At 45.6% G+C, this 25,712-nt stretch overlaps 1 protein-coding gene across 3 annotated transcripts in view; it reads left to right on the top strand.

The window, feature by feature from the left end:
* Positions 1-25,712, top strand: part of CHM (CHM Rab escort protein) — a 262,693-nt gene that overhangs the window by 19,985 nt on the left and 216,996 nt on the right. Inside the window, exons 2-4 of one of the 3 annotated variants that reach the window (XM_082263122.1) lie at positions 4,105-4,171; positions 21,478-21,550; positions 22,834-22,955. In XM_082263122.1, coding sequence (XP_082119248.1) covers positions 4,105-4,171; positions 21,478-21,550; positions 22,834-22,955 — 262 coding nt within the window. Of the gene's footprint in view, positions 1-4,104; positions 4,172-21,477; positions 21,551-22,812; positions 22,956-25,712 lie in introns of all 3 variants that reach the window. The other 2 variants (XM_082263120.1, XM_082263121.1) reach the window with 2 other exon arrangements.

The raw sequence follows: 25,712 nt of genomic DNA, 5'->3' as shown, positions 1-25,712 counted from the left end.
CGTGATATATTTCAAGCATGTCTTTCTTTTCATTTTGATATTAATGGCTTACAGCGAGTGACACCCCAAAATTCAGTATCTCAGAAAATTAGAATATTACATAAGACCAATAAAAAAGAAAAAGGATTTTTAATACAGAAATGTTGTCTTAGTGAAAAGTCTGTCCATGTACAGCAGGGGTGGGGAACCTTTTTTTCTGTCAAGGGCCATTTAAGTATTTATAAAATGATTCGGGGGCCGTACAAATTTATCAACTTAAAAATGTGCCTGTTATATTTGGTCAAACATTTAATTAACTCACCCCTATTGTGATGGCTGCAACTGCTTCTCTTTGGTGAGGTGTGTGATGTTAGCTGGTATTGATGATGTTGCTACTGGCAACTGGTTTTCCAGGTTTGCGTCGGTCAGTATGGAGCGCAGTAGGCTGCAGTAGATGCAGTAGTTCTGCTGTGGGTACTGCTGGCTCTGGCTGGTATTGTGAGTACTGCTGGCTCTGGCTGGTACTGCTGTGGGTACTGCTGGCGCTGGCTGGTACTGCTGGCTCTGGCTGGTATTGCTGGCTCTGGCTGGTACTGCTGTGGGTTCTGCTGGCTCTAGCTGGTACTGCTGGCTCTGGCTGGTACTACTGTGGGTACTGCTGGCTCTGGCTGGTACTGCTGGTTCTGCTGTGGGTATTGCTGGCTCTGGCTGGTACTGCTGTAGGTAATGCTGGCTCTGGCTGGTACTGCTGTGGGTACTGCTGGTTCTGCTGTGGGTACTGCTGGCTCTGGCTGGTACTGCTGTGGTTACTGCTGGCTCTGGCTGGTACTGCTGTGGTTACTGCTGGCTCTGGCTGGTACTGTTGTGAGTACTGCTGGCTCTGGCTGGTACTGCTGTGGGTACTGCTGGCTCTGGCTGGTACTGCTGTGGGTACTGCTGGCTCTGGCTGGTACTGCTGTGGGTACTGCTGGCTCTGGCTGGTACTGTTGTGAGTACTGCTGGCTCTGGCTGGTACCAATGTGGGTAATGCTAGTTCTGGCTGGTACTGCTGGCTTTGGCTGGCATACTGCTTTGAGTACTGCTGGCTCTGACTGGTACTGCTGGTTCTGCTATGAGTACTCATCTTCCTCTTCACAATACTAGAATTTCCTGCTAGAGGGCTGCGCTGACTTTGGACTTGATAAAACACAGTGGACCAACACCAGCAGATGACATGGCTCCCCAAATCATCACTGACTGTAGAAACTTCACACTGGACCTCATGCAACTTGGATTCTGTGCCTCTACACTCCTCCTCCAGACTCTGGGACCTTGATTTCCAAATGAAATGCAAAAGTTTCCACAGTCAGTGATGATTTGGGGAGCCGTGTCATCTGCTGGTGTTTGCCCACTGTGTTTTTCAAGTCCAAAATCAGTGCAGTCCTCTAGCAGGAAATTCTAGTATTGTGAAGAGGAAGAGGAGAGACACCAGACCCAACAATGCAGATGAGCTGAAGGCCGCTATCAAAGCAACCTGGGCTTCCATAACACCTCAGCAGTGCCACAGGCTGATCGCCTCCATGCCACGCCCCATTGATGCAATAATTCATGCAAAAGGAGCCCTGACCAAGTATTGAGTGCATCCTATACTGTACATGGACAGACTTCTCACTAAGCCAACATTTCTGTATTAAACATCCTAAACCAATTCGGGGTGGGGGGGGGGGGGCGGCCTGCCTCCTTACCTCCTCCTGTCCGAGCCGGAGAGTGCTGGATGGCAGAGCCGCCTGCCATGTGTCTCCTCCCTCTTCCTGGCAAGTAAGATCGCTTCTCCTTTTGGCCAATCAGGAAAGGGGTCTCACAACCCTCTTCCTGATTGCCTGGGAGGAGAATCGGTGTGACAATAGCAAATATTTATTCGCTATTGCAATACAACTGGGTGGGCTCGGGGCGCAGGGCTCTGCACCCTGAGTCCACCATTTTTTGAAGTCTTTTAGAACCTCTGGCTCTAATCACGTGCTTCAAAAAAAAAAAAATTCCCTATTGGAATCCACCTGCATGTAGATTAGGGGGCCGGACCCATGGATAGGGGGGGGCAGTGCCCCTAATGGATGGGCGGCCACAGCCTAGGAAGCTGGGAATGACGTCACTGCGTCACTTTCAGCTCTGGTAGATGTAAACACTGCTATTTTTTATTTTTTTTTTGGAAAGCAGAGATTAATTGTTTTTTTTTATCTCATGCTTTCTAGGGTAGAGGAGAGATCTGGGGTCTTGTAGACCTCAGATGTCTCCATAAAGGGGACCTGTCATCCCTTATTTCTATCAAAAGGGATGTGTACATTCCTTGTGATTAGTAGTAAAAGTGATTAAAAAAAAAAATGTAAAAGAACAGTCTAAAATATTAATAAAAAAAACAATTAAAATCCCCTCCTCCCCTTGTGCTCACATAGGTTGCACCCGCCTATGGAAACGGTGTTCGCACCACACCTGTGAGGTATCACCGCGAGCGTTATAGCGATCGCAATCATTCTAGCACAGGACCTCCTATGTAACCCTAAATTGGTAACCTGTAAAAAAAATTTCAAAGCGTCGCCTATAACATCATCTTTTATATTTTAACATAAAATTGGGTTATATATGGTGTTTTTTTTTTTTTTTTTTTTGCATTAAAATTCACTGAAGTGTATTTTAAAAAAAAAAAAAATTGCGTTTGAAAAATTACTGCATATTTGTGGCATAAAGTGTATGCCATATGGCATAAAACTAAAGCAACACCATTTTATTCTCCAGGGTCTCTGCTTAAAAAAATGAAAAAAAATAAAATAATTTATATATACAGTGTGTGTGTGTGTGTGTGTCTGTGTGTGTGTATATGTGTGTATATATATATATATATATATATATATATATGTATATATATTTATATAATATATGTATATATATTTATTTTTATATATATATATATATATATATATATATATATATATATATATATATATATATATATATATATATATATTCACAAATAATGTTTGGGGGTTCTGACAAATTTTCTAACAAAAAATAGAGCTTTTTACATTTAAAAAAAAAAAAAAAAAGTGCCAGAACATGCCGGGTCTTCAAATTTGTTATATATTGGGTTTTTTTTTCATTAATAATTAATTTTCCCCAAAAAATTGTGTTTGAAAAAAAAAAGTCACTGCGTGACATCAAAAATTGCAAAACCCGCTATTTTATTCTCTAGGGCCTCTGCTTTAAATAAAATATATAAAAGGTTTGGGGGTTCTGAGTAATTTTCTAGCAAGAAAGTTATTTTTTAGGAGAAAAATGTCAGAATTGGGGAAAAAAAAAAAGTGCCAGAACAGACCGGGTCTTTAAATTTGTTATATATTGTTTTTTTTTTTTATTTCATTAATAATTAATTTTCCCCAAAAAATTGTGTTTGAAAAAAAGTCACTTCGTGACATCAAAAATTGCAAAACCCGCTATTTTATTCTTCAGGGCCTCTGCTTTAAAAAATATAAAAGGTTTGGGGGTTCTGAGTAATTTTCTAGCAAGAAAATTATTTTTTAGGAGAGAAATGTCAGAATTGGGGAAATGGTTAAGCAAGGTGCCTGTAACCCCGCCTTCATCTGCACATGCCCCGCCCTCCAGTGTCCACCATGCACCTGCCACACCAGTAAAAATTGCGCAATTCTGAATCCAATCCATTGATTGGCATGTTACATTGATATAAATATTAGAGCGTTGTCCTTCCAAACTGGTTCCATTCAGGGAACGGGCTTACCTTCACTGTAACATAAAATGACGATCGAGCCGAATGATGATTGTAATGTGTTTGGCCGGCTCAGCGAGGAGGACAAGATTGAAAATCTGTTCTCGCACAAAAATGAAATCTGAGAGCAGCCGAGCTCCACCATAGACACCGATAATGTCATCTGCACCGATCAATTAGCTAATAACAGCCTAAGTACCAAATCATCATTATCCATATTACCGGCTTCATCTATAGAGCCGGAGGACGAGGGAAGCCTAACGAGGCTCTACTCCGCACATCACCTCCACCCAATGTGACAAATTTATATAGAACATGAAGGTTGTCCAATCATTTCTACTAATTATTATTATTATTATTTTTTATCACAGGTCTGCCGGAGTCCATTGTAGCAGCTGCCTGCTCTAGAATAGGACAGCGGGTCCTCCATCTTGATGTGTAAGTCTCCCTGAACTCTGCATGTTTTCTAATGAGTCTCTACACCCACTGTGCCCAGTATGAGGGGTCCCCACCATCCCTGTGCTGAGTTCCTGGGTCTGTACACTTGCTGTGCCCATTATGAGGGGTTCCCACCATCCCTGTGCTGAGTTCCTGGGTCTGTACACTTGCTGTGCCCATTATGAGGGGTTCCCACCATCCCTGTGCTGAGTTCCTGGGTCTGTACACTTGCTGTGCCCATTATGAGGGGTTCCCACCATCCCTGTGAGGAGTTCCCGGGTCTGTACACCTGCTGTGCCCATTATGAGGGGTTTCCATCATCCCTGTGCTGAGTTCCTGGGTCTGTACACCCACTGTGCCCAGTATGAGGGGTCCCCACCATCCCTGTGCTGAGTTCCTGGGTCTGTACACTTGCTGTGCCCATTATGAGGGGTTCCCACCATCCCTGTGCTGAGTTCCCGGGTCTGTACACCTTCTGTGCCCATTATGAGGGGTTCCCACCATCCATGCCCTAGGGAGAGAATACTCCTCTCCCAGTTATTCTTCTGCGTTGTCACCATATCACATGAGCTCCCTGTGTAGTGTGCGCTAATACAATGACAGGATACATTGTTGCATTGTATTTACTCCATATTTGCAGGCTTGTCTACACAAGTGTCATGCCTGCAGTGTAATACAGAGCAATTCCTGGCTGTCATTTTGACAGCTGAGTATTGCTGGTAATGTTGGTGAGCGGAGCAAAAACACGAAGAGAGCAGCTAAACCACTTTACCGCTGCTCACTAGAGCTCTACTGCGGCAAAGTGGTTCGATAACGTCTGGCGACATAGACCTACGTCACCAGACACTCCCCTCTCGCGGCGGCCCGCGCGCGCCGCCGGAGCCTCGCTCCCGCTGCATTCAGTCACAGCGGGAGTCGGGCCAGGGGAGGAGCGGAGGTGATCGCCGCTGCTCTTCCCCGATCGTCGGGGAATCGAGTTTGGAGATCCGCCTGTTTGTGTAAACAAAGCGGGCGGATCTCCTAAGTGACAGACGGGGTCAGATTGCAGGGTTCAGCATAGCTGAACATCCGATCTGTCCCTGTGTCACTCAGTCCCCTCCCCCCACACACGTCAGTAAGCACCAGGCATACATTAACCCCTCCCTCTCCAATAAAATTAACCCCTTCCCTGCCAGTGTCATTTTTACAGTAACAGTGCATATTTATAGCACTGATTACTGTAGTAATGTCACTGGTACCCCCAAAAGTCAAAAATGTCAGTCAGGGGTCCGATCTGTCCACCGTAATGTCGCAGTCCCGCAAAAAAAAATCGCAGATCGCCGCCATTACTCGTTAAAAAAAAAAAACACCAAAAACGACAGAAATCTTTCCCGTAGTTAGTAAACGCAATAAATTTTGTGCAAACCAATCAAAATATGCTTATTGCGATTTTTTTTTTTTTTTTTTTTTTTTTTTTTTTTTTTACCAAAAATATGTAGCAGAAAAGAAATTGGCCAAAAATAATAAAAAATTTTGATTTTTTACATTTTTTGGGGGGGGGAATTTCATATAAAAAAAATGTGAAAAATATTGTTATTTTTTCAAAATTGTCGCTATTTTTTTGTTTATAGCGCAAAAAGTAAAAATCGCACAGGTGATCAAATACCACCAAAAGAAAGCTCTGTTTGTGGGGAAAAAAAGGTAAATTTTGTTTGGATACGGCGTCGCACGACAGCGCAATTGTCAGTTGAAGTCGCACAGTGCCGAATCGCAAAAAGTGGCCCAGACGTAAGACAGCAAAATCCTCCGGTGGTAAAGTGGTTAAACACTTTAACATAAGACCATGAGGGACATCCCTGAAGACTGCAAGAAAAACTCCCACTGAGGTGATCAGCCAGGCCGGCCCAATGTCTGGGTTACACTGACCTTCCTCACAGCATCCCAGGGGCAAGCGAGCTTCCACGCTTCAATCCCGCACATGCACCTTGCCCTTTCTCCGAGCTGGCGGCAGCACCAGAAACTGAGGGAGAGCGCACTGTGCATTCATGGGTTGGGATGCAGAAGCGCACTGTTCCTGGGGTGCCAGGTGTGAGCTCCTAACACTCAGAATGTCCTAGAACTTGGGCAGAATGAGCTGAAAGTTTGTAAACTAAGAACAATATTGCAACACTGCACCAGGGATATGACTTTGTACACTGGATAGCATAGAGCAAGGAGCTGAGTGTAATCTGAGACTTAAGTGGTGGGAATGGACACCCCCCCCACCTCCTACACAGTCTTATAAGGAAACATGCACAGCTGAGGTGTCAAATACCAGCTGTGGTGTGTGTGTGTGTGTGTGTGTGTGTGTGTGTGTGTGTGTGTGTGTGTGTGTGTGTGTGTGTGTGGGGGGGGGGGGGGTACGGTGGGTGGTAGGGCCATCTCTCAGGGTTGCTTGGTGTTGGCATATACAGTCAGAAGTGACTCATGCAGATAACTGAAGGATGAGAGAGCAGACAGAAATCACAATCTGTGCTTTGGATTGAGGCAAGCACACACACTATAGAATGATATTATTTGTTCTATTTCTCATGTCAGAGGTTTACAACCACTTTAATGATTTGGGTTACCAGACTTTATAGCCCTGATGAAGGGGATCTTTGATCCCAGAAACGCTTTGTTGGCCTCTTGTTGTAATACAGAAAACTTATACTGGATTCCTTTACGCTCTCATCCTCCTTCTGTTCTTCGGACCACTCCAGGGGCCCTCTGGGACACCCCCTTTACATAGAGTTGCCTCTAATCCGTACAGGAACCCTCTGGGACACCCCCATCTAACAGGGTGTTGCCTCTATCCTCTCCAGGGACACTCTGGACCCTCCCCCCCCCCACCCAACAGAGAGCTGCCTCTTACCACTCCAGGGACCCTCTGGGAAAACCCATTTAGGAGAGAGCTGTCTCTAACCACTCCAGGGACCCTCTGGGAGCCCCATCTAACAAAGAGCTGCCTCCAACTCCTCCATGGACCCTCCGGGAACCCCCCCGACAGCTGTCTCTGTCCTCTCCAGGGTACCCTTTGGGACACCCCATCTAATAGCTGCCTCTAACCCCCCCAGGGACACTCATGGACCCCCCCCCCCCAACAGAGAGCGGCCTTTGTCCCCTCCAGGGACCCTCTGGGACCCCCCTACTAACAGAGAGCTGCCTCTTGCCTCTCCAGGGACCCTCTGGGACACCCCTACTAACAGAGAGCTGCCTCTTGCCTCTCCAGGGACCCTCTGGGACACCCCTACTAACAGAGAGCTGCCTCTTGCCTCTCCAGGGACCCTCTGGGACACCCCTACTAACAGAGAGCTGCCTCTTGCCTCTCCAGGGACCCTCTGGGACACCCCTACTAACAGAGAGCTGCCTCTTGCCTCTCCAGGGACCCTCTGGGACACCCCTTCTAACAGAGAGCTGCCTTTATCATTTCCAGGGACCTTCTGGGTCAACCTGTCTTTAGAGAGCTGCCTCTAACAACTCTAGGGACCCTCTGGGAAACCCCATCTGACAGCTGCCTCTATGCTCTCAAGGGACCCTCTGAGACACCCCATCTAACAAGAAACTGCCTCTAACCACTCCAGGGACCCTCTGGGACACCCCATCTATACAGAGCGCTGCCCCTATCCTCTCCAGGGACCCTCTGGGACTCCCCCCTTACAGAGAGTTGCCTATATCCCTCCCTAGGGACCCTCTGGGACACCCCATCTATAGAGAGAGCTGCCTCTAACCACTCCAGGAACCCTATAGGACACCTCCTCTAACAGGGAGCTGCCTCTATCCCCTCCAGGGACCCTCTGGGACACCTCATCTGACAGAGAGCTGTCTCTATCCTCTCCAGGGACCTCCTGGGACCTCGTTTATAGAGAGCTGCCTCTACCACTCTAGGGACCCTCTGGGAAACCCTGTCTAACAGACAGCTACCTCTATGCTCTCCAGGGACCCTCTGGGATACCCTATCTAACAAGGAGCGGCCCAATCCCTTCCATTGACCCTCTGGAACACCCTGTCCATAAAGAGCTGCCTCTAACCACTCCAGGGACCGTCTGGCACACCCCATCTATAGAGCGCTGCCTCTATTCTCCCCAGGGACCCGCTTTCTCCCCAGGGACCCTCTGAGACAGCGAAACCCCCCCCCCCCCCAACAGAGAGCTGCCTCTATCCACTCCAGGGACCCTCCGGAACACCCTGTCTATAGGGAGCTCCCTTTTAATTACTCCAGGAACCCTCTGGGACACCCCGTCTATAGAGAGCTGCCTCCAGCCTCTCCAGAAACCCTCTGGGACACCCCTTCTAACAGAGAGCTGCCTTTATCCTTTCCAGGGACCTTCTGGGACAACCTGCCTTTAGAGAGCTGCCTCTAACAACTCTAGGGACCCTCTGGGACACCCCATCTAACAGGGAACTGCCTCTAACCCCTCCATGGACTCTCTGGGACACCCCATCTATAGAGAGCTGCCTCTATTCTCTCTCGGATCCCTCTTCGACACCCCATCTAACAGAGCGCTGCCTCAATCCTCTCCAGGGACCCTCTGGAATGTCCCTCTTACAGAGAGCTGCCTATATCCCCCTAGGGACCCTCTGGGACACTCCATCTATAGAGAGAGCTGCCTCTAACCAATCCAGGGACCCTATAGCAGTGGTCCTCAACTCCGGTCCTCAGGGCCCACTAACAGGCCAGATTTTAAGTATTACCTTAGGGAGATGCAGACTAGAGTACTGCAATCACTGAGCAGTAAATGATATCACCTGGGATGTATTTCAGTTATCTTGAAAACCTGGCCTGTTAGTGGGCCCTGAGGACCGGGGTTGAGGACCACTGCCCTATAGGACACCTCCTCTAACAGGGAGCTGCCTCTATCCCCTCCAGGGACCCTCTGTTACACCCCATCTGACAGAGAGCTGTCTCTATCCTCTCCAGGGATCTTCTGGGGCAACCCGTCTATAGAGAGCTGCTTCTAACAACTCTAGGGACCCTCTGGGAAACCCCATCTAACAACTGCCTCTATGCTCTCCAGAGACCCTCTGGGAAACTCCGTCTAACAGGAAGCTCCCTCTATCCACTCCAGGCACCCTCTGGAACACCCTGTTTATAGGGAGCCCCCTTTAATCACTCCAGGACTCCTCTGGGACACCCCGTCTATAGAGAACTCCCTCTAACCACTCCGGTAACCCTCTGGACCCCTCCCCCCGTGTTTAAGGAGGCATAGAAGGCCAAAATGAGGCCTGGGGAGGGTTGCGGGTTGCGACAACGAGAGATAACCGTTATTTTAATCTGAAATGGGAATTGATTAGTGTGCTGCTGACTGCTGTTAACTAATGGGCCGGACCAGGTCCATTAAAAAGAACGGAGTGGCACCTTTTTTTCCTTCTTTTTTCTTTATACCGAGCCGGTCCTAATTCACAAAAAAAAAAAGCAGCTAATCTCATTCAGAACGGCCCCTGATTGCCAGCTTGTCATAAATTCTTGCTCGCTGATTTGAACCTAAAGTCAGCTTCTGCCAAATTGTAATTGAAGGAGGCCCGCCTGTGTGTGCCAGCTACCCGTCTCAATAAGTGGAGTCTTCTTTGCCGCTTTTGAAAAAAAAATAAAATAAAAAGAAGAATCCACGTTTGCCGCAGATATTAATGAGATGTTGACATGTGGAATTTCAAGGATAGACACTGAGTGATTTAGAAAAGTAATTTGCAATTCAAAACGGCGAGATGGGCGTTGGGGGCCGAGTTTGGAGAGGACAGTAAACTCGCCGGCGGGAAGTTGTTTGTGACCCTTTTTTTTTTTTTTTAATTGTTTGAAATGAATCCGGTTCCCACAGTAATTTGTTGGTTTGCTCAGTGAAATTTCTTTTACCCCATTGCTCTTATTGTCTGGGACTTGTCATAAGTGTGAGCTGATCATTCCAGTTCTCAGGGCGGAGAAGAGAGGGGGCTGAATTTCCCTGGATGGTAACGGGCCAAGTCTTTTTTTTTTTTCTCTTATTCTTCAAAAAAAGTAGCACGAGGTATTTGCATCAGCGTTTGCCAATAAATATTCGTTCATCATGGAAGCTGATTTTGTTTTCTCTTTGTTTTTAAAGGGTCAGTGCACAGAACAGGGATTTGTGTGATAGGTGGAGCCTGATGGGCTCTGCGGGGGAGATCTTGCCTGGCTCTGTTCTCGTCCACATTGGAGTTTTTGTGTATTGTCAACTTTTTCGTGTTCCAACTTCTCTCCATTGTGTTCTTCATAACCTAAATTAAAACCCAACAGCCAAAGAGTTTTCTCTGCAACACTCACCTTCAATCCAGAGCTGTCCAACACTTGAATTCCTTTTTGCCACTAGAATTTTCGGCGGCTTGGCGTATATCAAAAAAAGGTCCAAAGTGTTTTTTAATGGACCTGGTCCACGCCGTTCGTTATCGGGAGTCCGCTACACATTCAGCAATGCACATTTCTGTTTTAATAGGATAATTACTGTATGAGTTACAAAGTATCAGCGAAGATTGACAAACCTAGGGTGCAGATTTCCCTTGCTGCCCCTCCTCATCCTCCCATAGAGCTGCTGGCTTCCCTCCTCTCCTCCTGCCAACTGCTTCAGGATAGGATAGACAGGATAGCAAGCAGGGGAAGGGGCCAGTAAATATGTACCGCAGCAATCTAATTTTAAGAGGGACGTTTCAGGAAAAAAACTTAAATGTTAAATAAAGTGCTTTGAAGCAAAATTGGGGTCAGTGCCCATTACTGCAGCCTCACTAGTGCCCATCTGCAGCTTCACCATTGCCCATCAATGCAGTCTGATTAGTTCCCTTCTGCAGCCTCACCATTGTCCATCAATGAAGCCTGATCAGTGCCCATCTGCAGCCTCACCATTGTCCATCAATGAAGCCTGATCAGTGCCCATCTGCAGCCTCACCATTGTCCATCAATGAAGCCTGATCAGTGCCTATCTGCAGCCTCACCATTGCCCATCAATGCAGCCTGATCAGTGCCCATCTGCAGCCTCACCATTGCCCATCACTGCAGCCTGATCCATGCCCATCTGAAGCCTCACCATTGCCCATCACTGCAGCCTGATCCATGCCCATCTGCAGCCTCACCATTGCCCATCAATGCAGCCTGATCAGTGCCCATCTGCAGCCTCACCATTGCCCATCAATGCAGCCTGATCAGTGCCCATCTGCAGCCTCACCATTGCCGATCAATGCAGCCTGATCAGTGCCCATCTGCAGCCTCACCATTGTCCATCAATGAAGCCTGATCAGTGCCCATCTGCAACCTCACCATTGCCCATCACTGCAGCCTGATCCATGCCCATCTGCAGCCTCACCATTGCCCATCAATGCAGCCTGATCAGTGGCCATCTGCAGCCTCACCATTGCCCATCAGTACAGCCTGATCATTGCCAATCTGTAGCTTCACCATTGCCCATCAATGCAACCTGATCAGTGTCCATCTGCAGCCTTACCATATCCCATCACTGCAGCCTGATTAGTGCCCATCTGCAGCCTCACCATTGCCCAGCATTGCAACCTGATCAGTGGCCATCTGCAGCCTCATCATTGCCCATTATTGCAGCCTGATCAGTGCCCATCTGCAGCCTCATCATTGGCCATTATTGCAGACTGATCAGTGCCCATCTGCAGCCTCATCATTGGCCATTATTGCAGACTGATCAGGGCCTATCTGTAGCTTCACCATTCCCCATCAATGCAGCCTGATCAGTGCCCATCTGCAGCCTCACCATTGCCCATTGCTGTCACATCAGTCCTTGTCTGACTCCACTGAAGACCACAGGTGGTACTCTTTCTTTACCTAGTAGGCTTGCCTTAAGGGAATGTGGACTGCTATAGGCGAAGCTACTCTTTGGTACACTTTCGTACCAGTAGGCTTGGTTGCCTTAAGGGAACGTGGACTGATATAGGTGAAGCTACACTCCTCCAGCTATAGTCACTGGCCTTTGGTACTGGGGCAAGCATTAACATTTCTTGATTCCAGGGTTATAGCCCATTATGCCTTTCATAAGCCCTGCTGCCCATCTCTGTTATCGGGCAGCGCGACCCTTCCTTTCAAATGTTGCCTATGTCAAGATGTAAGTGGATTTTGAGAGGAAGGGTCATGCTGCACTGATTAAAGGACTGGGCAGTGGCACTCTAGGGCTGTTTGAGCGGGGGGTTGAAGGTGGCCCCACAGCTATTGTTGGACCCGGGACAACCACCTAAATATTCAAGCAGGAAGAAAAAAGCTATTAGCTGGTTTAACGTCCCCCATACACTAAAATTTCAGATTTGGATGGACTGGCCCTAAAAAAATGTGGTCTTGAGAGACCCAACACCTCTCTTCCTGGTGTGATGATATATATGATGTTGACATTGGCCATCATCAATAGCCCAGACCTCATTTGTCTTCAACTCTCATTTCCACATTAATTTCCTAACCCTTCTGCTCCCTCAGGAGCAGCTTACACATCCTAGGTTGAGCCCAGCAGATTGTTGGTGACCTACCAGGGGCCTATTCAGAAAGAGGCAAAAATTGTGAACTTCAGAATCTTGTCCAATTTTACCCAGTTTTTGGAAAGTTGTGTGTTTTTCATTAAGCTTTAATGAAACCACTGCATCACGTTTTTTAGATGGGTCATTCCTGGTGGACAAAACTTCTTCCCCTCATGTGTTTTGTCCCCAATTGGAGCTTAATTATTGGAATCGTTATGGAAAGTTCTGAAGTTGAAAAAGTGGCTACATAAGGGATAGATTGGTGGAAATGGGGGGAGAACCCCCTTTGCTTTTTTAGTTTCTCTTACAACCTACTTCCATTGGAAATAGTGGACTTGCCATCTCAGATATACACCTGAATAAAACTTTTCATGGGAGTATCTGCCACAGTTTCGTTTATACTTACCGGATGGCCGCAGACCCTAGGAGTCTTGGAGCCAAAAGTTGTTTTGGAATAAAATAGTAGACCAATGCGTGTTTATCATGTACAAAAGTGTTGTAATTGGACTATTGTATGTCTTTGGTCATCAAAGAATGCAGAAAGTTTGACATCAGAGCTGCTGTTGGGGACTGGGGTTCCCTTGTTTTGTGTGTAGGCTCTTTTCAACTTCTTGGATCTTTGTTCCCTTCAGAAAAATAACTGAACTGGAGAAGAGATACTTCTTTATGATCATGATGCATGAGTTCATACCATCTCGATTTATAGCTTCCACTATTGGTATTTTGTTTCTAAATGTATGACTTTTGGTTATGCTGGTACTCTCCTAATATACAGTGCCTAGAAAAAGTATTTGCCCCCTTCCTGATTTTTGATTTTTTTTTTTTTGCATATTTCTCACACTTAATTGATTCAGATCATCAAACTAATTTTATTATTACACAAAGATAACCCAAGTAAATATAAAATGCAGTTTTTGAATGATTTCCTTTATTAAAGCGGAGTTCCGGGCACAAAAACGATATTTTTTTTTGTGCCCCTCCGCTAGGTAGACCTGACCTGAAAAGGAATTGGATAGTTATTTATTTTTTTTTTTTGTTCACTCCCCTTTTAATTGAAGATCGTAAATACTCACCTCACAGTACTTCCTCCCTCGGAGCCGCGGCTCACCCCGTCACTTCCTGTCTCGCTATGATTCCTGGGAGCTAAACGTCATAGCGTCTTCTTGTCCCAGAATGCGCCTGCACCGGCCCCGCTCGTCATTTCCGGGCGACGCCGCATTCTCCTGCTAAACAGCTTCTGGGCATGCCCAGAAGCTGTTTAGGAATGCGGCGCCGCACCGGAAGTGACGAGACGGGCCGGTGCAGGCGCATTCTGGGACAAGAAGACGCGGAAGAAGACACAGAAGAGGACAGCGCCGGCTTCAGCTGCCCACAAGAGAGATGGAAACGCTGTGGAAGAAATTTTTATAAGTAAGTATTTCTTCTAAAAGGTAAGCGCGAACCGGGACAGATCAGAGGCTAGCCATTGTGGAATGTGCTAGCCCTGACTGTCCCGGGGGTATGCTTATTGAAAATTGACTTCTGTGCCCGGAACTCCGCTTTAAGGAAAAAACCTGCCCAAACCTGCCTGGCCCTATGGCAAAAAGTAACTAGCCCCAGCCCCCTCCAAAAACCAAATTTTTTGTTAAGCGGAGTTAAATTTCACTTGCCACATCCAGGTCTGATTACTGCCAGACCAGTTGAATCAAGAAATCACTTAAACAGAAGCGGTTTGACAAAGTAAAGCACGCAAAAAAGATCTAAAAAAGCAGCAAATGTCATGTACTTGGGTGTCCTTGAACCGGAAGGTTCCTTGTTTCATAGCTTGCAGCCTTACCTGTTGTGCCACAGAGAAGATCTGGAGTTTTGGCAGTGATTTTTCCAGCCTGATGCTTGCCTTGGCCTCACTAGCCCCACCTGCTGTCCGCTGCGAACAATGTACAATTTAACCAGCTGTGAACAATGTACAATTTTACCAGCCTTTAAATAGAAGCACTTCCTGTTTCTGAGTGCCCGTTTGTTTTGGAATATCTTCCTGGGTGTGCTGCTTGCTCTTTGATAGACTTTCGTGTATGAACTTTTGCCTGTATTCGTGACCCCTCTTCAGCCTGCCGAATCTGTACTTCAACGCCAGCTTGTGTATGACTTCTTCCTGCCTGACCATTCTTTGGATTTCGTTTGGATACCGCGTTGCCCGATCTGTTGCCGGCCTGATCTCTCTGACTTAGTTTTCGCCTGAATCCTCAGCACTCAAGCTCCACTTAGGACTTTACCTCACAGGTACCTAACAGCAAATCATGCTGCGATCTAAAGAAATTCAAGAACAGATGAGAGACAAAGTAATAGACATGTATCTGTCTGGAAACGGTTACAAAGCCATTTCTAAGGCTTTGGGACTCCAGCCAACCACGGCGAGAGACATTATTCACAAATACAGGAAACTTGGAACAGTGGTGAACCTACCCAAGCGTGGCTGGCCTACAATGGCCTAAAATTACTCCAAGAGCACAACGACCACTCATCCAGGAGGTCATAAAAGAACCCAGAACAACATCTACACTGCAGGTCTCACTTACTTCAGGTAAGGTCAGTGCTCATGATTCAACAATAAGAAAGAGACTGGGCTAAAATGACATCCATGGGAGAGTTACAAAGCCAAAGCCACTGCTGACCAAAAAGAGCAAAAAGGCTTGTCTCGTGTATACCAAAAAAAAAAAAAAAAAATCTTGATTATCCCCAAGACTTTTGGGCAAATTCTGTGGACTGATAAGACAAAAGTTGAACTTTTTGGAAGGTGTGATTCCCGTTACATGTGGCGTAAAACTAACATTTCATAAAAAGAACATCATACCAACAGTCAGACAATGGTGGTGGTAGTGTGATGGTCTGGGGCTGGATGGCTCGCCTTCATTGATGGAACCATGAATTCTGCGCACTACCAGAAAATCCTGAAGGAGAATGTCTGTCCATCAGTTCCTGACTTTAAGCGCACTTGAGTTATGCAGCAGGACAATGATCCCAAACACACCAGCAAGTCCATCTCCTGAATGGCTCAAAAAAAAATGCAGGTTTTGGAGCGGCCTAGTCAAAGTCTAGACTTAAATCCGATTGAGATGCTGTGGCATAACCTTAAACAGGCTGGTCATACTGGAAAATCCTCCAATGTGGATGAATTACAACAATTCTTCAAAGAAGAGTGAGCCAAAATTCCTCGACAGCAATGTAAAAGACTTGATTGCAGTTGTTGCCTCCAAGGGAGGCACAACCAGTTATTAGGTCCTTGCAGGTTTCTACATTTTTTTTTTTTTTCTTTTAATAGTGTCTCAAATATACACAAAAAAAATCAGGAAGGGGGGCAAATACTTTTTCACAGCACTGTATAACCAGGTTGTGTAAATCAGTCTTTCTCAACCAGGGCTCTGAGAAATTCTAGGGTTTCTCCAGGGGTTGCTAGGAGATCATTGAGCATTTACCAATTTATGCTTCTCAGATAAGAGGGTCCTTCTCTACTGATGACCAATATGAGAAGGTCCTTCTCCCACTAACCTCCAGTGTATGAGGGTCTTCCTCCCAGTGACCACCAATATATGTGAGTCCTTCTCCCACTGACCACCAATATGAGGGTCCTTCTCCTGCCGACCTTCAATGTAAGAGGGTCTTCTCCCGCTGATCTTCAATGTAAGAGGGTCTTCTCCCGCTGATCTTCAATGTAAGAGGGTCTTCTCCTGCTGATCTTCAATGTAAGAGGGTCTTTTCCCACTGATCTTCAATGTAAGAGGGTCTTCTCCCACTGATCTTCAATGTAAGAGGGTCTTCTCCCACTGATCTTCAATGTAAGAAGGTCTTGTCCCGCTGATCTTCAATGTAAGAGGGTCTCCTCCTGCTGATCTTCAATGTAAGAGGGTCTCCTCCTGCTGATCTTCAATGTAAGAGGGTCTTCTCCGCTGATCTTCAGTGTAAGAGGGTCTTCTCCCACTGATCTTCAATGTAAGAGGGTCTTGTCCCACTGATCTTCAATGTAAGAGGGTCTCCTCCTGCTGATCTTCAATGTAAGAGGGTCTCCTCCCGCTGATCTTCAGTGTAAGAGGGTCTTCTTCCACTGATCTTCAATGTAAGAGGGTCTCCTCCCGCTGATCTTCAATGTAAGAGGGTCTCCTCCTGCTGATCTTCAGTGTAAGAGGGTCTTCTTCCACTGATCTTCAATGTAAGAGGGTCTTCTCCCACTGATCTTCAATGTAAGAGGGTCTTCTCCCGCTGATCTTCAATGTAAGAGGGTCTCCTCCTGCTGATCTTCAATATAAGAGGGTCTTCTCCCGCTGATCTTCAGTGTAAGAGGGTCTTCTCCCGCTGATCTTCAATGTAAGAGGGTCTTCTCCCGCTGATCTTCAATATAAGAGGGTCTTCTCCCGCTGATCTTCAATATAAGAGGGTCTTGTCCCGCTGATCTTCAATGTAAGAGGGTCTTCTCCTGCTGATCTTCAATGTAAGAGGGTCTCCTCCTGCTGATCTTCAATGTAAGAGGGTCTCCTCCTGCTGATCTTCAATGTAAGAGGGTCTTCTCCGCTGATCTTCAGTGTAAGAGGGTCTTCTCCCACTGATCTTCAATGTAAGAGGGTCTTGTCCCGCTGATCTTCAATGTAAGAGGGTCTCCTCCTGCTGATCTTCAATGTAAGAGGGTCTCCTCCCGCTGATCTTCAGTGTAAGAGGGTCTTCTTCCACTGATCTTCAATGTAAGAGGGTCTCCTCCCGCTGATCTTCAATGTAAGAGGGTCTCCTCCTGCTGATCTTCAATGTAAGAGGGTCTCCTCCTGCTGATCTTCAATATAAGAGGGTCTTCTCCCGCTGATCTTCAGTGTAAGAGGGTCTTCTCCCGCTGATCTTCAATGTAAGAGGGTCTTCTCCCGCTGATCTTCAATATAAGAGGGTCTTCTCCCGCTGATCTTCAATATAAGAGGGTCTTGTCCCGCTGATCTTCAATGTAAGAGGGTCTTCTCCTGCTGATCTTCAATGTAAGAGGGTCTCCTCCTGCTGATCTTCAATGTAAGAGGGTCTCCTCCTGCTGATCTTCAATGTAAGAGGGTCTTCTCCCGCTGATCTTCAGGGTAAGAGGGTCTTCTCCCACTCCCCACCAATGTGAGGGAACCCTACAAATGTCACACTCTACATTTCTTTTCTGGCCATTATTAATAATTGTTTCACCATCATCATTATTAACATTTTTACTGAAAAGAGATTTTCTTATCAGGCAATCCTAGGTGTCAAATACAATAATTACAGTACAACATTCCTTATTTTTTTATTCATTCTTGCATTTAAATTTGCGGTCTTTGAGAATATACCATGAGCTGTAGATACACTATATTACCAAAAGTATTGGGACGCCTGCCTTTACACACACATGAACTTTGCATCCCAGTCTTAGTCTGTAGGGTTCAATATTGAGTTGGCCCACCCTTTGCAGCTATTACAGCTTCAACTCTTCTGGGAAGGCTGTCCTCAAGGTTTAGGAGTGTCTATGGGAATGTTTAACCGTTCTTCCAGAAGCACATTTGTGAGGTCAGACACTGATGTTCGAGAGAAGGTCCGGCTCACAGTCTCCGCTGTAAATCAACCCAAAGGTGTTCTATCGGGTTGAGGTTAGGACTCTGGGCAGGCCAGTCAAGGTCCTCCATCCAAACTCGCTCATCCATGTCTTTATGGACCTTGCTTTTGTGCGCTGGTTTGTAGTCATGTTGGAACAGGAAGAGGCCATCCCCAAACTCCTCCCACAAAGTTAGGAGCATGAAATTGTCCAAAATGTCTTGGTATGCTGATGCCTTAAGAGTTCCCTTCACTGGAACTTAGGGACCAAGCCCAACCCCTGAAAAATAACCCCACACCATAATCCCCCCTCCACCAAATGATTTGGACCAGTGCACAAAGCAAGGTCCATAAAGACTTGGATGAGCGAGTTTGGGGTGGAGGAACTTGACTGGCCTGCACAGAGTCCTGACCTCAAACTGATAGAACACCTTTGGGATGAATTAGAGCGGAGACTGCGAGCCAGGCCTTGTCCAACATCAGTGCCTTACCTCATAAATGCGCTTCTGAAAGGCTGGTTAAACATTCCCATAGACCAGTTGTTCTCAACACCGGTCCTCAGGACCCACTAACAGGCCAGGTTTGCAAGATAACTGAAATACATCACAGGTGATATAATTTGCTGCTCAGTAATTGCAGTAATCTAGTCTGCATCTTCCCAAGGTAATGCTTAAAATTTGGCCTGTTAGTGGGCCCTGAGGACAGACGTTAAGAACCACTGTTGTAGACACACTCCTAAACCTTGTGGACAGCCTTTCCTAGAAGAAGTGAAGCTGTTATAGCTGCAAAGGTTGAGCCAACCCAATACTGAACCCTACGGACTAAGACTGGGATGCCATTATAGTTACATAGTAGTTGAGGTTGAATAAAGACAATAGTCCATCCAGTTCCCCCTGTGTAGGTGTGTGTGGCCGTAATCATCTCTCATACCCCTGAATGTTCTGATCCTTGAGATGTAAGTCTAAGAGTCTTTTGAATGTAGCCATACTCCCTGCAGAAACCACCTCTTGTGGTAGAGAATTCCACAATCTTGTAGCCCTAACAGTAAAGAACCCCCTGCGTTGCCTGAGGTTAAAACGCTTCTCCTCTAAATCGTATTGTATGTCCCCGAGTCCTCATGCAATCCCTTAGACTGAATAGCTTTTTTTCTATGCTGAGATCCCCATTGAGATATTTATAAATTGCTATCATGTCCCCCCTCAGGGGTCTCTTCTCCAGGGAGAATAAATCAAGCGATTGCAGACGCTCTTCATAATTAAGGTCCTCCAATCCCCTTTTCATTTCCCCAGTTCATGTGCGTCCCAATACTTTTGGTAATATAGTGTATAATAATTACTAGCTGGGGTTCCTGAGACCTTGAAGTTATTTTAAGGATTCTTTTGTGTTAACCACTTGCCGACCGCCCACAGTATATTTACTGCGGCAGTCAGCCCCTCCTGGGCAAAGCGACGTAGTACTACGTCGCTCACCGCCGGAGGCGCGCTCCCGCCCCCGCTCGTTTCCCTGCATCCCCGCGCGTTTGACCGGCGGCTCCGATGTCCGCTGGTCACTCGCGATCTCCCGGTGGAGAGGGAGAAAGGCAGGCGGCTGATGTAAACAAAGCTGTCTGTCATTCTCCTTGGTGTAACTGCAGAGATCATACAATCCTGCTATGTAGGATCGTATGTCTCTGTGGTTACATCAAAAGCCACGCCCCTTTACAGTTAGAAACACGCCCCTAGGGACACACTTAACCCCTTGATCACCAATAAAATTAACCCCTTCCCTGCCATTTTTACAGTAACAGTGCATATGTATAGCACTGATTACTGTAGTAATGTCACTGGTAACCCCAAAAGTGTCAAAAATGTCAGTCAGGGGTCCGATCTGTCCGCCGCAATGTCGCAGTACCGCAAAAAAAATCGCTGATCGCCGCCATAATCGTTTAAAAAAAAAAAACAATAACAATGACATAAATCTTTCCCTTAGTTAGTAAATGCAATAACTTTTGCGCAAACCAATCAAAATACGCTTATTGCGATTTTTTTTTTTTTTTCAAAAATATGTAGCAGAAAACAAATTGGCCTAAAATGTTAAAAAAATTTAGATTTTTTACATTTTTTGGGGGGGGGAATTTAATATAAAAATATGTGAAAAATATTGTTATTTTTTCAAAATTGTCGCTCTTTTTTTGTTTATAGCGCAAAAAATAAAAATCACACAGGTGATCAAATACCACCAAAAGAAAGCTCTGTTTGTGGGAAAAAAAGGACGCCTATTTTATTTGGGTAAAGCGTCGCACGACCGCGCAATTGTCCGTTAAAGTCACGCAGTGCCGAATCGCAAAATAGGCCCTGGTCTTTGAGCAGCCAAATCCTCCAGGGCTTAAGTGGTTAAGCAGACTGTGATTGTCTATTGTTGTGACTTAGATGATGATCAGATCACATTTTATTACCAATTTGTGCAGAAATCCATATCATTCCAAAGGGTTCACATACTTTCTCTTGCGGCTGTAGTGTAAAATAATTACTAGCAGGGGTTCCCGAGACTTTGAAGTTATTTTTAAGGATTCCTTTGTGTTAAAAAAGCTTGAGAGAAGCCATTGATAAATAATATAATATCAGAGTGACACTCTCTATTAAACCAGAGCATTAGATTGAAGATACAAGCTTTCCTAACTAGCATTGCACGAGCGTTGTACCCAAATGCGTCTCTAAACTTGTCACAGAGGGTAATTCTTTACAAAATTTTTATTGGAAAAAAAAAAACTAGGGGGAAAACTTGAATAATTTGGCGAAGTCCATCTTCAAAATAGATTTTTCTGGATGAAGGTGAGTAGAAAAGTGGCCCAGAGGATCTTTAAAAAGCCACCAAACTGTCAGGACTGATATTTCACATAAAAGGGCGAATTATCGACCTTTTTACAAACCGGCCCCAAAGACTTCAAGAACAAAAGAAGAGCCGTGCCGTTTTTATTCAACGTCTGCACTTTTATCAAACAAATTTCCCCTTCAGTAGCGCTCTATATATTCTATATTCATCGTGATATTTGAATATATGTACTTTGATCAAGGAATACACCTATAGCGGAATCCGGCCAAGATACATAACCGTTAATCTCCAGCTTGGAGTGATGTATTGTAAGCGAATTCTTTGTCTCTCTCTTTAATATTTCTCTTTAGATACAAATCATGGCCATACTTAACTCTCTCCGACAGTTCGGAATTAATTGCAAAGTACTTTTTTTTTTTTATAGATCCTTTTAACTTGTTTTTTTTTCTTCTTCTTCTTTTACCTTGCAGGAGGAATTATTATGGTGGGAACTGGGCCAGTTTCACATTTTCAGGTTTACAGTCCTGGATTGATGAGTTCAAGGTAAATGTCATATTATCACTGGAAACTTTTTATAGATTGTTAGCTTAACCACTTACCGCATAGCGACGTACCGGTACGTCGGGTAACTTTGCGGGGTTATACCGGGATGATGCCTCTAGCTAGAGGCATCATCCCGGTACCGTGGTTTGAAGCCGACGGTCGGCTCGGGAGCCGCCCGATCGTTACCCGGGTGAGCGGGAGGGGACGCCCTCCCGCCGCCTTCCGTGGCTTTGCTCGGGGCTCCCGTCCCACCTACGTCCGCCGGCTGGATGGAGTCCCGATGAATGCCGGAAACGGCATCGATCGGGTCTCTGATGACGTAACCCGGAGGCGGCGTCCATGACGTCACTTCCGGGTTACTGTGCTGCAAAAGGCGGCAGATTTGAAAAACGGCTGTATGCAAAAATGCCGTTTTCGGCGTTTTGCATACAGGGAAGTGTAGTGGAGGGGTTTGGGGTCTTTTAGACCCTCGATCCCTCCATAAAGAGTACCTGTCACTACATATTGGTGTCACAAGGGATGTTTACATTGCTTGTGACAGCAATAAAAGTGATCAGATTTTTTTTTTTTTTAAAAAAAATCTGTAATAAAGTTAAAAAAAAGGAAAAAATAAATAGGAAAAAAAATAAATAAATTTAGCCGCCCCCGTCACCGTTAGCTCGCGCACAAAAAAAACGTATACGCAAGTCAAGCCGCGAATGAAATCGCTGTTCAAACCACACATGTGAGGTATCGCCGCGATCGCCAGAGCATGGGCAATAATTAAAAAAAAAAAGAGCTACACTCTACCTCTAAACTGGTAACCGTTAAATTTAAAGCGTCGCAGATTGAGATCTCTATTGACCGTAGTTTGTCGCCATCCCACGGGGGGGGGGGCACAATTTTAAACCGTAAAATGTTGGGTATCTATTTACTCGGCGTGACATGTTCTTTCACAATATACAAAAAAAACGGGCTAACTTTACTGTTTAGTATTATTTAAATGCAGTGAAATGTGATTTTTCAAATTTTTTCCAAAAAAATGGCGTTTTAAAGACCGCTGCGTAAATACCGCGTGACAAAATATTTTGCAATGACCGACATTTTATTCTCCAGAGTCTTTGCTAAAAAAATATATATAATGTTTGGGGGTTCTAAGTAGTTTTCTAGGAAAAAATACTGGTTTTAACTTGTGAACAAAAAGTGTCCGAAATAGGGCTGGGGCTTAAGTGGTTAAAGGATCCAAAGATCTTGTCTGAATTGCTTAGATTGCCATTTTACAGAATCTTTTTGATTATCAGCAGAGGGAGGCCACCAGGGAAGAGCCCCACACCAGCAAGGAACATATTCTGGAAAATGAAGGAATCGTTCTTCTAAACCGAAGGAACGGGACTATCCGAAACCTTGAAGTTTTCTCTTATTCCAAGTAAGTCACCTGGTCCATGTTGTGAAATCAGATTTGTTCAGAGCTGTAAATATTTTTTAATCTTCTGTTAGAATACGATCCTTCGATTGTGCATGTGTGCGTTCCCTGTACAGAGCCAAGAAATACACTCATCGGCCAGTTTATTAGTTACACCTTGCTAGTAGTGGGTTGGACCCCCTTTTGCCTTCATTCTTCATGGCATAGATACTACAAGGTGTTGGAAACTTTCCTCAGAGATTTTGGTCAATAGTGACATGATAGCATCATGCAGTTGTTATAGATTTGTCAGCTACACATCCATGATGCCAATCTCCCCGTTCCATCACATCCCAAAGGTGACATGGGGCATTATCCTGCTGGAAGAAGCCATCAGAAGATGGGGACACTGTAGTCTTAAATGGATGGACATCCATGATGCCAATCTCCTCGTTTCACCACATACCAAAGGTGCTCTATTGGATGAGATGTGGGGAGTGGTGGAGGCCATTGGAGGACAGTGTCCTTATTGTTGAAGAAACCAGTGGTGAGATGATTGGAGCTTTGTGACATGGTGCATTATCCTGCTGGAACGGGCCATCAGAAGATGGGGACACTGTAGTCATAAAGGGATGGACATTCATGATGCCAATCCCCTGTTATATCACATCCCAAAGGTGACATGGGGCATTATCGTGATGGAAGGAGCCATCAGAAGATGGGGACACTGTAGTCATAAAGGGATGGACATCCATGATGCCCATCTACCCGTTCCACCACATCCCAAAGGTGCTCTATTGGATGAGATGTGGTGAGTGTGGAGGCCATTGGAGTACAGTGACCTCATTGTGTCATGGTGAAGAAACCAGTGGTGAGATGATTGGAGCTTTGTGACATGGTGCATTATCCTGCTGGAAGAAGCCATCAGAAGATGGGGACACTGTAGTCATACAGGGATGGACATCCATGATGCCCATCTCCCCGTTCCACCACATCCCAAAGGTACTCTATTGGATGAGATGTGGTGAGTGTGGAGGCCATTGGAGGACAGTGTCCTTATTGTCAAAGAAACCAGTGGTGAGATGATTTGAGCTTCGTGACATGGTGCATTATCCTGCTGGGAGGAGCCATCAGAAGATGGGGACACTGTAGTCATAAAGGGATGGACATGGTCAGGAACAATACACAGGTAGGCCGTGGTGTTTAAACCATGCTCAATTGGTACTAAGGGGCCCAAAGTGTGTCAAGAAAATATCACCACACCATTACACCCCCACCAGCCTGAACCGTTGATACAAGGCAGGATGGATCCATGCCAAATTCTGACCTTGCCTCCTGAATATCGCAGCTGAAATCGAGACTTCTCAGACCAGGCAATGTTTTTCTAATCTTTTATTGGCCAATTTTGGTGAGCCTGTGAGAATTGTAGCCTCAGTTTCTTGTTCTTAGCTGACAGAAGTGGAACCCGGTGTGGTCTTTTTCTGCTGCTGTAGTCCATCTTCTTCCAGGTTAGATGTGTTGTGCGTTCATAGATGGTAATCTGCACACCTTAGGTGTAATGAGTGGTTAATTGAGTTTCTGCTTTTTATCATCTGGAACCCATTCTTCTTTGACATCAACAAGACATTCGTCCACACAACTGCCGCTCACTGGGTATTTTCTCTTTTTTCCACCATTCTCTGTAAACCCGAGAGATGGTTGTGTGTGAAAATCCCAGAAATACTCAGACCGGCCCGTCTGCCACCAACAACCATGCCACGTTCAAAGTCGCCTAAATTCCCATTTCTTCCCCATTCTGATGCTTCGTTTGAACTTCAGCAAGTTGTCTTTACCACGTCTAGATGCCTAAATCCATTTAGTTGCTGCCATGTGATTGGCTGATTAGCAGTTTGTTACCAAGCAATTGAAAAGGTGTACCTAATAAAGTGGCTGGTGAGTGTATGTTGACTTAAAGCTGAATTCCAGATATGGATAGTTGATACATAGTTACATTGTTCCACCTTGGATCATGGTACCTATGGTCTGAAGAACAGTAAACTGCCCCCTATTTTTTAAAAATAAAAAGAGAAAACGTCAGCCTATATATAAGATACCTCATTCACGTGAAACCTATATTAACAAACTAGAGGGTTTTGGACTTTACTTTCACCATGGGAAAGACAACTACATATTATAGTATAATGACAATGTTTATACCAGATCTACAAAAGATATAAAAACATTCGTAAAACCATATTTTCATATCAACGTGGGACAATACACGTAATGTGTAAAAAGATCGACATGTCTTTTGCTATGTGCTCCTAAAGGTCGATGCGTTTCGCATAATCGCTTCCTCGGGTCCTTTTGTATCTTGGCAGCAAAGAAAAATGGCCTATTCAAGAAAAAAACATTACATTTTAATAGTAACTGGGTGGATTAGCATGGGTCCAAAAATAAACACAGAGGCAAACTTTGAGTACAGGATGAATAACATTATACACCCATTGATGTCTGTCGTTGTGTTGTAGGCTGGGGGGGGGGAGAGGCTGTGTTCGGAAGCATTTGGATGGGATATAGGGTTGCCTGGAGACATTGGATACACTCCCGGGCCACTAATTATTAAAAATGGCCACGGATCACGTGACCTGGGGTTGCTAGGATACCTTACCTGATATAAACCGGTGAGTGGAGCAAGATGGTGCCGCTCCCGATGACGTCAGTGTGACGAAACACGTAGAGCGGAGCCTAGCTTCATTGCACCACTTCCGGTTTGGGTCAGTGGAGCGCATCGCATTGTGG

Source organism: Pelophylax lessonae (assembly GCF_965119305.1).
Source record: "Pelophylax lessonae genome assembly, chromosome: 7".
In the NCBI taxonomy this organism is placed as follows: Eukaryota; Metazoa; Chordata; class Amphibia; order Anura; family Ranidae; genus Pelophylax; species Pelophylax lessonae.
This window is presented reverse-complemented; position numbering and strand designations above follow the sequence as displayed.